This window comes from Terrapene carolina, unplaced genomic scaffold, assembly GCF_002925995.2.
Source record: "Terrapene carolina triunguis isolate 2854851 unplaced genomic scaffold, T_m_triunguis-2.0 Scaffold50727, whole genome shotgun sequence".
In the NCBI taxonomy this organism is placed as follows: Eukaryota; Metazoa; Chordata; order Testudines; family Emydidae; genus Terrapene; species Terrapene triunguis.
In genome coordinates this window covers 1-15,107 of record NW_020715078.1, presented here as the reverse complement: position 1 = coordinate 15,107, position 15,107 = coordinate 1, and the positions used below count along the sequence as shown (strand labels likewise).

The window sequence follows — 15,107 nt, the reverse complement described above, 5'->3', positions numbered from 1 at the left end:
AGCATGTCACAAACCTCCCCCTGGAAGGGAACTAAGCAGGCTTTTCACTGGAGGATTGGAGAACAAACCAGCACAGAGGGGGCACACGGAGCAGGCACAGACACACACCGGAGCAGCAGCACATTTGCTAATGGCAGCAGCTTTGACTTAGCAGTTTTTTCTTTTGTTTGCTTCTTACCTTCGCTTGCCAGGCATTTATCCTCCCTTGCTGATTGAGACGCGCGAGGGAAGGCTCCCATGAGTTATACCAGGATTTCTTATAGGAAGAAGCTGTAATCTGAGCATTCTTGATCTCCCCATTTTCCATTCCCAGTGGCAGAGAGCAACCTGTTAAGAGAATAGCAGTAGGTCTCCATTTCATCTCTTGAACAGCAGTGGACTAGAAGAATAAGCAACAGGCTAGGAACGCCCGTCTCTGCCACTGACTTGCTGTGTGGCCTTGCTCAAGTCATTGTAACCTCCCTTGTGCCTCAGTTTCCCCATCTTTAAAGAGGGGGTAATGCAGGGTTGTTGTGAGCATTCATTTGTTAAAATGTGTAAAGCACTTTGAAGTTGTGAAGTGCTATCTACATTCTAACTGCTCAGGGAGTGGCAGAAGAGAATACATTTGCAGTCAGGGTGTGGAGCTCTCTTTGCCCAGTCATCATTAAAACTAAGTCCAGCAGATCTGTGAAATAAAAGGTTTGTGCGTCTGCCTATTATGGGTGAGACTCTCAAAAGCACCCAGAGTTAGACCAATTCTGAGCGCTTTTGAAAGTCCCACTCTGTATTAGTTTATTTGAATGGCAATATAAGAACAAGGGAACTGGGGAAAGGGGATCCACAGCCTCTCATTTCTAGGTTGCAGGTTTGAATCCAGCCCAGGGCAGGCGTAACTGCAAGTCACTCATGCGATGACTGTGCAATGGCTTGTGTGAAATGAGATTTACGGACTCAGTCCTGTTCCTGTTGGCCATGAGCTCACATCACCACTTCAGGTAGTGCTGACTGTCAGCACGCTAATGGCCTCTTTGTTGTTCTTGTCAGAGAGGCCTATAACTGAATGAGACATGAAGACTAAACTCTGCTCCCACTCCCAGAGGAAGTTTCCCCAGGTCTGTGTTAAGGCTCATACATAAGGCAGCGTGCAGAAAGCTGGCACTGCCACTGACCATGTCTTGCCTGTTCTGTGGATAAACAGAGAAAAGCCAGAACTGTCAATCCAAATACAAACACCAGTACGAAGAGTGGGCTTTTCAAAAGCACTGAACGGGAAAAGACCCCTAACTTCCAATGGCTTTGAATGGGAGTTGGGTACCTAGATGTTTTTAAAAATCGCACCCTAAATTCATTAAGGCCACGGATTTCAGAAGCATCTTGTGATTTTTGGATGCCCAACTTGAGAAACCCAATTTTCAGAGGGTGGGCAGAACTGTGTCTGAAAATCAGGCCCCTTTGAGGTGTCTCATGTTGAAAATAATAATGGGGGATTTCAATTATCCCCATATTGACTGGGTACATGTCACTTCAGGATGGGATGCAGAGATAACCTAGCTTGAGACCTTAAATGACTGCTTCTTGGAGTAGCTGGTCCTGGAACCCACCAGAGGAGAGGCAATTCTTGATTTAGTCCTAAGTGGAGCACAGGATCTGGTCCAAGAGGTGAATATAGCTGGACCGCTTGGTAATAGTGACTATAATATAATTAAATTTAACATTCCTGTGGCAGGAAAAACACCACAGTGACCCAACACTGTAGCATTTAATTTCAGAAAGGGGAACTACACAAAAATGAGGAGGTTCATTAAAAAGAAATTAAAAGGTACAGCACCAAAAGTAAAATCCCTGCAAGCTGCATGGAAACTTTTTAAAGACTCCATAATAGAGGGTCAACTTAAATGTATACCCCAAATTAAAAAAACATAATAAGAGAACCAAAAAAGAGCCACCATGGCTAAACAAAGTAAAAGAAGCAGTGAGAGGCAAAAAGGCATCCTTTAAAAAGTGGAAGTTAAATCCTAGTGAGGAAAATAGAAAGGAGCATAAATACTGTCAAATAAAGTGTAAAAATACAATTAGGAATGCCAAAAAAGAATTTGAGGAACAGTTAGCTAAAGACTCAAAAAGTAATAGCAATTTTTTTTTTAATTACATCAGAAACAGGAAGCCTGCTAAACAACCAGTGGGGTCACTGGACGATCGAGGTGCTAAAGGAGCACTCAAGGATGATAAGGCCATTGCGGAGAAACTAAATGAATTATTTGCATCGCTCTTCACGGCTGAGGATGTGAGGGAGATTCCCAAACCTGACTCGTCCTTTGTAGGTGACAGATCTGAGGAACCGTCCCAGATTGAGGTATCATTAGAGGTGGTTTTGGAACAAATTGATAAATTAAACAGCAATAAGTCACCAGGACCAGACGGTATTCACCCAAGAGTTCTGAAGGAACTCAAATGTGAAATTGCAGAACTACTAACTGTGGTTAGTATCCTATCATTTCAATCAGCTTCTGTACCAGATGACTGGAGGATAGTTAATGTGAGGCCAATTTTTAAAAAGGGCTCCAGAGGTGATCCCGGCAATTGGTCTGACCAAGTAGGGCCATTCTTATGTTCTTAAATCTTGGCCCATAGAAAAAAAGGTTGAGCGTATTTTTCTAAGGGATAGAGGGGAAACAAGTACCAGTGAATTCTCATTGCTCACCTTCGACTTCGCAGCCCAGGAGTTCCATGCGAAGAGTAGGCCTGTTGTACGAGTCAGATGGATAAACCCTAATATACCTAGCAATGATAGGTGGATCAATATGGTTGTCTTTTATCCCATGGGCATCTGAATTACCTTCAAACAACTAGTAAAACAGAAAAATGCAATTAAGATTTCAGAAAAGATAATGATATTAATTACAAGCTTGGTCCTGCAAACCCTATGTCATGTGATTAAGTCTTTACTTATGCAATTTCAATGGGGCTACTCACATTATAGCAAAACCTAAAAACACATCATCCTTATCTTTGCCGTACTATAGCATCCAGAGGCTAAACCAGGACCCAGTGTGTTAGGCGCAGTAAAGACCCTTATTAGGATATTAATAGACAGACAACTAAGACCAGTGGAGACCTAACATGCATTAACACCTATCATACAAACACCATGACACTGTGGGTATGGCTACACTACTGCAGCTACAGGTGCAGCGTGCTGGGGCTGTACCGCTGTAGTGCCATAGTGTTCACCCTTCCTTTGTCGCTGGAAGGGGTTTTCCATCAGTGTAGTTAATTCTCCTCTCCAAGAGGTCGATGGAAGAATTCTGCATCTACAGTGAGGCGTAGGCTGAGCTAACTACATTGCACAGGGTGTGATATTTTTCAGAGCCCTGAGCAATGTAGCTAGGTCAATTTAATTTTTAGGTGGAAACCAGGCCTCAGAGTTGAACTCCAGCTGGCAGGGAAGGGGAGTTTGGGCATAGACAGGAGACCCCAGAAGGTGCTATATGGACACTTGGGTTGCACATGCGTTAGGTAGCTACTGCTAATATTAGCAGTACTATTGTGAAAGGGTGCCAGGGCTGGGCTGCACTGAACAGGGGCATGAGTTCAGCCCAGCGTCCCACTCTCCTTGCACATGTGCTCAGGGGAAGGGCCGTGAGACAGAAGTGGGGACAGAGGCCTGTGCAGAAGTGGGGCTGCACAACCAGGGTTACGGGGCTGGGTTGAAGCCCAGGCTGGGGAGATTCCTTATCTCTTATTACGATCCGGTATTCTGCTGTGTTATACACACCAGGCCAGACTAGTAAAGGGATCTAGGTGCCTCACGATGCAGATAGGCATCTAGTGCGGTTTTCAAAAACCCCTTTAGGCACTTAGGTCCTTTGGAATTAGTGGGATTTTCCAATCTGCACCTTCATGCGCCTAAATACCTTTAAAAATCTGACCCCTTATTCCTGGAGAAAAGCCCCTGGTGGCTGCCTGTGTGGTACTTTCTGCTGAGCCATCCCACCCGCTTACAGCTGCGTAAAGCCAGGGAGGCTGTGGTGATTAACGAGCAGGCAGACCTTCTGTCCCCCAGTGCTGTTTCCTATGAAGGTGATCCACTTCCGTTTGTCCTTGCTGTAAGTCATAAAGAACTCTTTGACATACAAGGACTTCATCAACTGCTTGGCTCCCTGCGTCTGTATCCCTGTGATCAGAACTTGCCTTTGCAGGTCCACCTGTAGAACAGCAAGATACACAAACTGTAAGAAAAGCTGAACCGTGAACCCAATTTCATCCTCTGGCAGCTAGGGAGTGGGGCCCAGGCCTGCATTTAGGCACTCAGAATGGCACTTCCATGCTCAAGATGGGTAACGGGGTGTCTAAGCTGGTGCAAGAGTCCATCACCACAGTATCTGGGCACCTGACAAACATTAATGAATCCATCCTCGCAGCGTCTCTGGGCGAAGCAGGGGAGTGTTGCTATCTCCACTGTACAGACGGGGAGAGCGAGGCACAGAATGGGTAAGGCCTACATTTCCAAAGCAGCCTCTGGTTTTGAGCGTCCAGCCAGAGATAACCAGGGCTTGTTTTTTGGGGATGTTGAGCCCCCACAACTCCAGCTGAAGCCACCAGGGGCCATGAGTGCTCAGTACCACTGAAAAATTAGAACCTGGTGTCTCAAGCTGGGCACAGAAGCACCCTCCAAAAACCAACAACAAAAACCAGGCAACATTTGAAAGTTTTTGCACCAGGTCACACGGTGATTGTGTAGCAGAGCCAAGGTGTCCCGATTCCCGGGAGTGAGTGCCTTCACCAGAGGACCCTTCCTCCCCCTTAGGCCTTCTGATGCAGACAGTGAAAAGGTCAGTGATGTTGTTTACTATTGAAGCTGCTGCAGGAGAAGAAAGATGCTCTTTCTGCAGCTGATCAGAAGAACCCCTCCCCCCCCCGCAATTATTTTAAAGGGAGTTTTCAGCCCCACTTCATCAAGCACAAACGGATTATTTCTCTTTCCAAGTTTTCTGCCCTTACAAAAGAAAAGCAATTCTTTTCATGGATTTCAGGGGGATTTGGAAGGCATCTGTAACCACAAACCGTGGTTTCTACTGAGCAAGTCATATGAGAGCCATTAACTCCTTCACAGCTGCTAGACTGTTTTTGTATATTTTTAATAAATAAATGATGTTGACTATAATCACTTCAAACGTGTTGGGGGGAAGAAAGAGGAGAGGAAAGGTGTTGGGCTGATAGCTCGGGGGAGAGTGAATCTTCTATTTATCCAGCCAACATGTGCAGTGACAGTGCAAGCTTCCCCCACGCTAGCCCACCAACAGGCCTCCTCCCTGAGCCGCAGGTGCCATCCCCAGGGCTCACAGGGGTGTTCGGTCTCCATGGCCCATCCAGTCCTTGGTCCCTCTTCTGAGACTCCCAGCAAGGGGGCCAGTTAGCACCAGTTTTGGTGGGAGAAGGGATGGGTTTGTGATGTGGACTGAGATCATCAACTCATTATACACAGGTCTCTGCTGTGATTTTCTGGCTCCAGCAAAACCAGGCTGGATTCAGACAAGCGACATCGCAGAGACAGCCAGCACATCTTGTTATCTATCTTGTGAGCTGTTACGTTCCTCCTTAGCAGCAGTTTTAATTGAACATCCATAATAACCTGCAGCTGCTTATAGAAAGTTTCTCTTTGATCCAGTAAGATGAGCGAAGAGGCGATTTTAGAGGAGATAGGCTTAGCACAGCTCTGACTGGCTGAGCAAGGAGTCTGGGAGGCTCTCATCTGCCACACCTGGTAAAGCAGCTGCCTAGGGATCACACATGTCCCATTTAAGAGCATGAGCTGCAGTGACATGCAGGACATACTGTCTGTCAAGCTACAGAGAGCAGATACAACAACAAACAGGCAATTTCTGCAAAATCTTCTAGTGCTACAGCCAGTTCTAAGGAAATACTCAGTGGGGGCCTGATTTTCAAAACAGCTCAGCTACCGCCGCCGGTTAGGCACCGAAATGAAGTGACCGGATACTCAGAAGTACTCCGCACCCAGAAGTCTCCACTCTTGAACATCTGGCCAAGTCTTTAGGGGCTTAACAGGTCGCTGAGCTTCTCCAAGAACCTGGCCACTTGTTCTGGGGTATCTGGAAAGCCACCAGAAGCTGAACAGGAAGAGCTTAAAGTACAAAACAACTTGTAATGCATTAACGACCCTTAACCTCTTGTAAAAGTTTGTGTAGTGAAGTAGAAAGCAGATGTCCAACCCATGACTAGACTGCAGGATTAGCTGGTCACACAGCAAGGGGTGAATACATATACACATTGAGAGACGGGGACAGCAAAAGGACAGGCTGTTTATTTACAGTATGATTATACCCTAGGCAGCGGCAGGGCAAACTTCCCCACAATTGCCCCCGACAACAGGCCACGACCCTGACACAATACTGCGGCAGTGGCTCAGCATTCACTTGAAGAGGAGCGTGCGACCTACTGAATCATCAGTACCACTTCCTGCAACCCCTGAGTTTTCCTTGGCAGCCTCTTTGGGAAGGTCTAGTTATAGTTTGACCTTGTTTAACACACGAGACCCCAAATAAACCCAGCATGTGTGTGGTGGTGTAGCTGCAGGCATCAACTAACCGGTCTGGACGTCACAGTGAGCAAGTATGTATTAGTCCAACCATACCTGGATCCATGGAATTTCACTTTGCTCCATGTCAGTGCTCCAAGCATTATATTTTCCAGCGTTGTTTAATCTAGCTAATTTAGGCTCCCAATAGTCTAGGTGGAAAAAAGGAAGAAGGATATATGGTAAAAATCAAGGAAAACCAGAAAGCCACTGGCTTCTCAGCGTGCATATTTCAGTTCTTTTTTGGTTGTCCTGAAGAAAGAGACTCCAATACAAATACCTGATAAGCTGTAAAGCTGACAAAAGCTTTAGAGACATTGGACGTTATGAAATAAAAATTGACTGATCTTTGAAAACATGATTATAGTCAGAAAAGTGGCTTTAGAAATAATATACCTAGCGCTTACCTAACACTTTTCATCAGCAGATCTCAAAGCACTTTATAAAAGGGATCAGTATCGTTATCTCCATTTTATAGATGAGGAAAATGGAGGTACAGAACAGTGAAGTAATTTCCCCAATGTCACCCAGCAGACCAGTGGCAGAACTAAAAATAAAACCCAGGTCTCCTGAGCCCCAGTCCTGTGCTCTAACCACTAGGCAACACTGCCTCCCCTGGCACCCTTTTACTGAACCTACTACTTCCTTTGGCTTCGTCAGCATTAGGGGTTGGAGTCAAGTTACAACATGCAGCAGCCAGAGCTAGCGGTGGAGGCAGAGTCAAACCACGTTCAACATCCACTGTAGAAGGCAACCCCTCGTGAAGGGCACTGTTAAAAATGAATTGTTTCTCTTGTCTGATAGATAATTTTCAAATGTGTGTGACTTGATTACTTCTAAAGCAAATGCCTTCAGAGGCATCTGTCCCTCAGAGAGAGCTAAATCCACAGGAAGTTTGAAGTCACCAAAATAAGCCATTTCTTTATTATCTCAGGGAGGAAATAGCATCTGAAAAGAGTATCCATCCATGGGTATATGGAATGTTACCAAACTCCCCATCAAAAGCTCACCTTTGGGATGGGAATAAGTGAGAGAAAAAAGACCCCAACATTGCTTGGAATGTCATTTTGCAGCATTTTACTCCCTTATAATATTCATACACTGCACTTCTACCTCTCATTCCCCTTAAAAATAGCAATGCATCCTCAATGCCATTTTACAGCTGGAGAAACTGAGGCATTGGGGGGAGTAGTGACTTGTCCAAGGCCACTCATCAGGCCAGTGGCAGAGACAGGAATAGAACCCAGGTCTCCTGACAACCTTGTCCTGTACATTAGCCAGCACATAGATCAGGAGGAGCAGAAAAGCCTACCTCACTGTCAGAAGACTACAGTGATATTGGCCTGGTCTACACACTTAAGTTTTGTCAGCATAGTTCTGTTGATTGGGGTGGGGGGCGGAAGGGGGAATCACATCTCCTAGCTGACACAGTTATGCTGGCAACCTCCTCCCCCCCCAGTCTTCTGTAGGTATAGCTAATGCTGTTCAGGGAGGCAGTGTAGCTATCCCATCAGAACTCCTTCTGTCAGCATAGCTATGTCAGCCAACCTCTGCAGTGTACACATGGCCTTGGGCTGCTCAGTCCTGCTCCGACTCTGGGCCTGCAGAACCAACAGATTTTTGAAGTCTGACCGCCTGTTAATTACTGAAATGATGCCATAAGACAGTAGCATGCATGAAACAGAGAGGCAGAGAAAAATCTACAATTGCACTGCCTGGTGCCAAGTCATATTACTGAAGACCATGTCTGATCTTCTCAAATAATAAAATGTTCTTCTACCATGTGTTTAAACTCACTTTTGTGATGAGAAGCACTGATCTGTGAATCAAGTATAAGTCCATTCATTAGGCCCATTGGTAACTTGCACTCTAGAGAGAACACAAAAGTGGTTGATGACTGATGAGCTGCATTCCATAACTTATCAGGAAAAAGAGGGTCATTCAGAGTCATGTTTGAGGAGCTGGCTGGGCCTTTCTGATGAGATCACCCTTCGTACCAACTCCCAATAGGGCACATTTGGGACTTCATCAACGTTTAAAAAAAAAAAAAAAAAAAGAGAGAGAGAGAGAGCGCGCGCTCTGTATGCGCGCAGGATCAAAATCATCTCTGCATTCAATTCCCTCAATTAAGAATTCATAGGTGGTTTTAGAGAATCAAAGAATGTAAAGTTAGTGCTTTGAATGCTATACAACACTTCTTTTAAAATTCAATTTACTATAATCACTCCATGAGCTCCCCCTTTATAATATAGCCGTTTCCTCAATTCAGATTCTATTCCGCCATTACTGTCCCATGCCCTGAAAGGGGGAGAGAACTTTGTAACTAGACTCCTGTATATTAGAATGATCATGATTCGATTCAGTACCTTTTTCTACAATGATAAAGGAGGCCTGCATTCCAGCTTGCTGATATTCCCCCACTTCGGTGTCTAAAAGCCACATGCCAGCTTTTGGTGGTGTCATTTCAATAGTTCGAAATGAGCCTTTAAAAGAGAGAGGAGAAAAACAAATCACAGCTAATCTATTGAAACGTTAGCAGGAGATTGGCTGACACAGAACAGTGAGGCTGGATAAACCAAGGCCTATCGATCCTGCCCATTTCTGGTGGCTTGACAAAGTGAGAGTCCAATATCCTGCACCTATTGGAAAGCGTAGCAGATACAAACATCATTCTCCTTTTAAGAAACAGCTTCTAATTAGAGACATGCGGGAATCAAAAGTTCAGATCTGAATCCAAGCTTCACTGCTTTAAAATTTACCTTTTCACATAACCTTGGATGCATGCACATATTTTGTAGAATACTGCATACGCAGTATGCGCTGTGTGGTCATGTAGTGAATGACCTAACCTTTTACACGGATTCATGCTGTGGTAACAGTAACTCTGAGGGGCTGATGCTGGTCCCTGCTCCAGCCATGGCTCTGGCAGTGTGTAAGGGTTGTAAAGGAGCCACAACAGACCATGCACTAGAGGGGAATTCTCCACGAGTCACAGCTTTATGCTGCTCCCACCATCCCCGACATGTTCTTAAAAACCTCCAGTGATGGGGATTCCACAACCTCCCTTGGAAGCCTATATCAGAGCTCAACTACCCTTAGAGTTAGAAAGTTCTTCCTAATGTCTATCCTAAATCTCCCTTGCTGCAGATTAGGCCCATTACTTCTTGTAGCCCCTTCAATGGAGAACAATTGGTCACCGTCCTCTTTATAACAGCTCTTAACATATTGGAAGACTGTTAGCAGGTCACCCGCTCAGGTTTCTCGTCTCAAGACGAAACATGTCCAATTTATTTAACCATTCTTCATAGATCAGGTTTGCTAACCCTTTTATCATTTTTGTTGGTCTCCATTTTGTCCACATCTTTCCTAAAGTGTGTGCCCAGCACAGGTGCCAGCTTCTAATTTTCCCTGGGGGTGCTCAACCCCCACTCAGCCCCAGGCCCCACCTCCACCCCCACCCTGCCTCTTCCCACCCTCACTCCACCCCTGCCTCTTTCCAACCCCTCCCCCGAGCTCGCCCCTTTCCCACTCCTCCCCCTCCCAGCGCCTCCTGCACGCCGCGGAACAGCTGTTCAGCAGTGTGCAGGAGGTACTGGGAGGGAGGGGTAGGAGTTGATCAACAGGGGCCAGCTGGGAGTGGAGCTTAGCTGCAGGTGGGTGCTAAGCACCTGCTAATTTTTCTCCATGCCCTGGAGCACCCACAGAGTCTGCACCTATGGTGCCCAGAGTTGGACATAGTACTCCAGCTGAGGTCTCACCAGTGCTGAGTAGAGGACAATTACTTCCCAAGCCTTACATACCACACTCTTGTCAATAGACCCCAGAATGATTTTAAGCCTTTCTCACAACTGCATCACATTGTTGACTCGTTTTAAATTTGTGATCTACTATAACCCAGAAGATCCTTTTCAGCAGTACTACCACCTAGCCAGTTATTCCCCATTTTGTAGCTGTGCATTTGATTTTTCCTTCCTAAGTGAAGTACTTTGCACTTGTCCTTATTGAATTTCATCTTATTGATTTCAAACCAATTCTCCAATTTGTTAAGGTTGTTTTGAATTCTAATCCTGTCCTGCACCCCTCCCACCTTGGTACCACCTGCACATTTTACAAGCACTCCATTATCCATGTCATTAATGAAAATATTGACTAGTTCTGGACCCAGTACTGACCCCGGATGGACCCCACTGGATAAGCCCTCCCAGTTTGACAGCGAACCATCGATAACTACTCTTTGAGTACCGTCTTTCAACCTGTTGTGCGCCCACCTTATAGTAAGTTCCCTAGTTTGGTTATGGGAATGTCTTATGGGACTGTATGAAAAGCATTTTAATGGCAACAAAAAAAAGAGCTCTATTGCGATTATTAACTAGTTATTCATGGAGTCTTTCTTTTCAGTGTGAATACTAAGCTCTCTAGCCACAAGTCTCCAAGCACTTTACAAAGGGAAATCAGCATTATTGTCCTCATTTTGCAAATGGGGGAAACTGAGGGACAGAGCAGGGAAGGGACTTGCCCATGTTCACACAGCAGGTCAGTGGCATAGCTGGGAACAGACCCCAGACAACACGGCCTACCAGCTCTATCTCCCCTATACAAACCTGCTGTGCCTGATCAGGACATCAGTCCATGCACTCCATATCCCATCTCCAACCTTGCCCAGTAACTTATATTTCAGAGGAGGGCGGCCTCCTCTCCAGTCCCACCTCCCCAACTCAATGAGGTAGATCTGTAGTTCTCAAACTTTTGTATTGGTGACCCTTTCACACAGCAAGCCTCTGAGGGAGACCACCCCCCCCCTAAAAATATTAAGAAGTGTTTTAATTTATAACATTATTATGGATGCAGGAGGCAAAGCGGGGTTTGAGGTGGAGACTGACAGCTTGCGACCTCCCATGTAATAACCTCGCAACCCCCTGAGGGGTCCCGACTCCCAGTTTGAGAACCCGGAGGTAGATGATGCTGGGGTTGGGGAAGTCCTTTCCGACCTCACAGGAAATGAACAGCTAGTACCTTGCAACACAAGACTTGATCATCACTATTTTAATGGGCCCAAGCCAATTTCTGCTTCTGCTGATCTAATGACACTGAATTTTAGTAGAGTCACCTCAACATTACCAAGTGTAGGGTTTAGCCTCATAATTAGGAGTATAAATGGCAAGACACTGAGCTGATATGTACCTGGAAGGAGAGGATAAACACCAAGCTGATGCCCAGGGACTTCTGTGAAGGTCTGACCATGAAAGTGAACCACGTGAATATCTTTTGACCCGCCCATATTCAACAAGTGCCATCGGACCAGTTCATCTTTATACATCCTCAGTCCTTGCAAGTGATATATGATCCCATTAATGGCTGAAAAGAAAAATATTACAAGGGATAAAAAACTACAAACACACTCCAGCTGAGCGGCAATAAAGATGTCAACTAGAATTGGACCAGAGGATACAGATTGGATCTAGATCCAAATGTCCCCAAAGCCTATAGAGTTTCAGATCTGGTGTCCTGGTCCATGCCAATCTCTAGTGTCAACATATAATAATGACCTTCTCAGTTAATAAATTAAGTGTCATTGCAAGTGTAATTGATGGTCATTCAAATAAGAGAGAATGCTTTCTACCTTCCCGGTAGAAACAAAATGAACAAAAGCCCCAGAAACTCTTGAACAGTTAAAAGTAGATAGTGTTGAAATTTATCTGTTTGAACGAGTCGAACATGAGGCCAGCTTGATTCATATTAGGTTTGTGAGCCAAACTAACCCCATAAACCCTATATTAGGGGGCCTAAATTAAGTTGATTCCTCTTAAAGAGTCATCATCAAGTGGGTGTTGCAACTCTAAAATTTCAAGGGAAAATCCCCCAGGGTCCCTACTGGCCGTGGGGAAAAAAAAGTCTCAAAAATATTAATCAAGTGTTAAGCAATACCCAAATGTCTGCCTGAGACTGCAAACAGCCTAAAGCAATAGCTCTGAGAGGTGTGACCTATCCACTTCATCTGAATAGTGCATTGATTCTGAAATGTAAAGGTGACGATTTAAATGTCAACTTTGTTAACTATTTCACTACTTATTTTATTGGAAACATCCAGCAAATGTGCTTATTCCAATCCCAAACTGCCTCTCATCTCCTCGGTTGGGGGATTAATATTAAAATAAACTAACAGAGGTTCCTGTGTTGATGGCAATATTCATTATCATATTAAATTCAGAAAAACTCCATTTTTCAAATTTAAATGGAAGTGCCACAGAATTCACAGCCTGCTGCACCTGAATGCCAGAGAATTCAGAGACCAGGCCACGGGATTTAAGCACTGCTTGCTGTAGAGTACAGGGGGCTTGAATATAATGAGACACACTCTATTAATGTCAAAAGATCTGACTTATGCCTGACTTTAAGGACCACATTTTAAAAACGTGGCTTCCATTTTTGCATACAATCATTTATTCACATGAATAGTAGTACTAACCGTCCAAGTTTCCAAAAGAGGTCTCCCATTTAGGCACCTAAATGAAGTGATCAGATTTTCAAAACTGTGCATCACCCAACAGCTCTCATTGTTGTGAATGGGGGGAGCTGCTGAGTTCTGAGCTCTTTGGAATAATTGGCCACTTCTTTTGGTACCTAGGTGGGAACTGGACTCTTCTGAAAAGCCAGATTCTGTTGTGGGTGCCAAGCACGTCTGAAAATCCACCCCCTATGCACAAACTCCCATCTGTGCCAATTAGAGCTGGCTGAAACCAGGATGTTCTGTTTCATGGGGAATTTCACAATTTTTATGAAACACAAAAATGCATTTTTGTGGGAAATTAATTAAAACTGATGCAATTTTGCAAAAAATTTTGGTGTAATCAGATCAGCATTTTCAATTCAATTGAACACTGTTTCAGTTGAAATTTTCTACCAGCTCTCCTGCCAAACAAACAAACAACCCCCCCCTCCACACACACACACACACACACACACACACACACACCGCACAGATGGAGCGGCCTGCCTGAAAATTCTCTTGAAACTGCTTTTTGATGGAAAATTGATTTTTTTTTAAATGAAATTCACCCAGAAAAGGTTCTGTTTTCCATGGAAAACTTCAACTTGTGTTGAAAATCCTGAAGAACCAGGGAGATTATGGTTTTCAGCCCACAACTGAAAACTTCCTGTTCAAAACCTGAAAAAAGTCAAAATTTTCTGTGGAAAATTTTAACAAAAACATTTTTTCTGTTTTTGTCAACATTTTCCAACCAGCTCTAGTCTATATGCATATTCTATTTTTATATGCACAAGGAATAGTGGGGGAAAAAAAAAAAAAAAAAAAAAGGTGCATGCAAATGATGTGTGCGTGCAAAGTTGCAAGTGAACCAAGAGAAGCTGGGTTGAGGTCTTTTTAACTCCTTCCTCTTCCCTCCCAACATGAATAACCGACAAAGGGAAACATTAGTACCATGGAATTTATGGTATTTTTGCACTTCTGAGGTCTTCTCACTGTAAGTCCTTTTGGAATGCTTATCGAAGTACCAGCTTTTCTCTTCATCAAAGACCATAAAAAGCAGGACAAACTCTCGGGTATCTACTGGCCTGTTACTTGTACTGAGGGTTCCCTTTTGACAAATCAAGATTGGACCAATCAAGCCTGAGTGAATATCTTTCTCCTGGAAAGCAATAAATACAAATTACAAGTAAAAGTTAGGGTTTCCCAAAATACATCATTAATAACAATTTGCATATTCACAGGGGCTTTCATTTGAGGATTTTCCCTTACAAGTGTTAACATTGGTGCACAGGAATTGCCAGACTGGATCAGACACGAGGCCCGTCCAGTTCAGCATCCTGTCTCCAACAATGGCCAGTGCCAGATTTTTTTCATGTTTTTTAAATAATCCTAAACTTATGCTGCCAGTCTGTGATCCCTGTCTAGTTCTGCAATATCCTTTTTGAGATGGGTGGCCAGTTCCACACATACAGTATCCAGAGGAGGCTGTACCACTGATTATATAATGGCATTATAATCGTTCCTGTATTGTTCCCCATCCTATTCCGTATGCATCATAACATTTTGTTTGCTTTTTCAACTGCAGCTGCACATTGAGCAGAGGTTTTCATTGATCTGTCTGCAGTGATGCTCAGGTACCGTTCCTGAGTTGATATGGTTAATTTAGAACCACATAAGGTGCAAGTAGTTTAACATTTTCCGTCCAGTATGCCTTATTTTCTATACATCAATACTGAATTTAATCTACCATCATGTTGCCCATTCAACTAGCTTGGTTAAGTCCCTTTGAAGTTCCTCACAGTCTTCTCTGGACTTGGCTAACCTAAATTATTTGTCATCAATTGATATTGCTACCTCACTAGTCACCTCCCCCTCTTTCCAGGTCATTAAAAAAATGTATTGAACAACACTGGAGCTAATACAGAACCTGGTGACCCCTTGCTGTTAGCCTTTTGCCATCATGAAAACTGACCATTTAATCCTACTGTTTGTTAACTCTTTTAACCAGTATTTGATCCATGACTATACTCAGCCTTGCATTCT

The 15,107-nt window shown here is 44.2% G+C and overlaps 1 protein-coding gene across 1 annotated transcript; it reads right to left on the bottom strand.

The window, feature by feature from the left end:
• Window positions 1-117: 117 nt before the first annotated feature.
• On the bottom strand, window positions 118-14,223 carry LOC113405768 (coagulation factor V-like; the record flags this gene model as incomplete). The annotated part of the gene is made up of 8 exons (XM_026647020.2): window positions 118-327; window positions 2,684-2,828; window positions 4,032-4,187; window positions 6,635-6,729; window positions 8,375-8,446; window positions 8,944-9,060; window positions 11,759-11,932; window positions 14,016-14,223. Coding segments are annotated over 8 exons (1,167 nt in total), but the record flags the coding sequence as incomplete, so codon positions are not given.
• Between the last annotated feature and the right edge of the window lie 884 nt (window positions 14,224-15,107).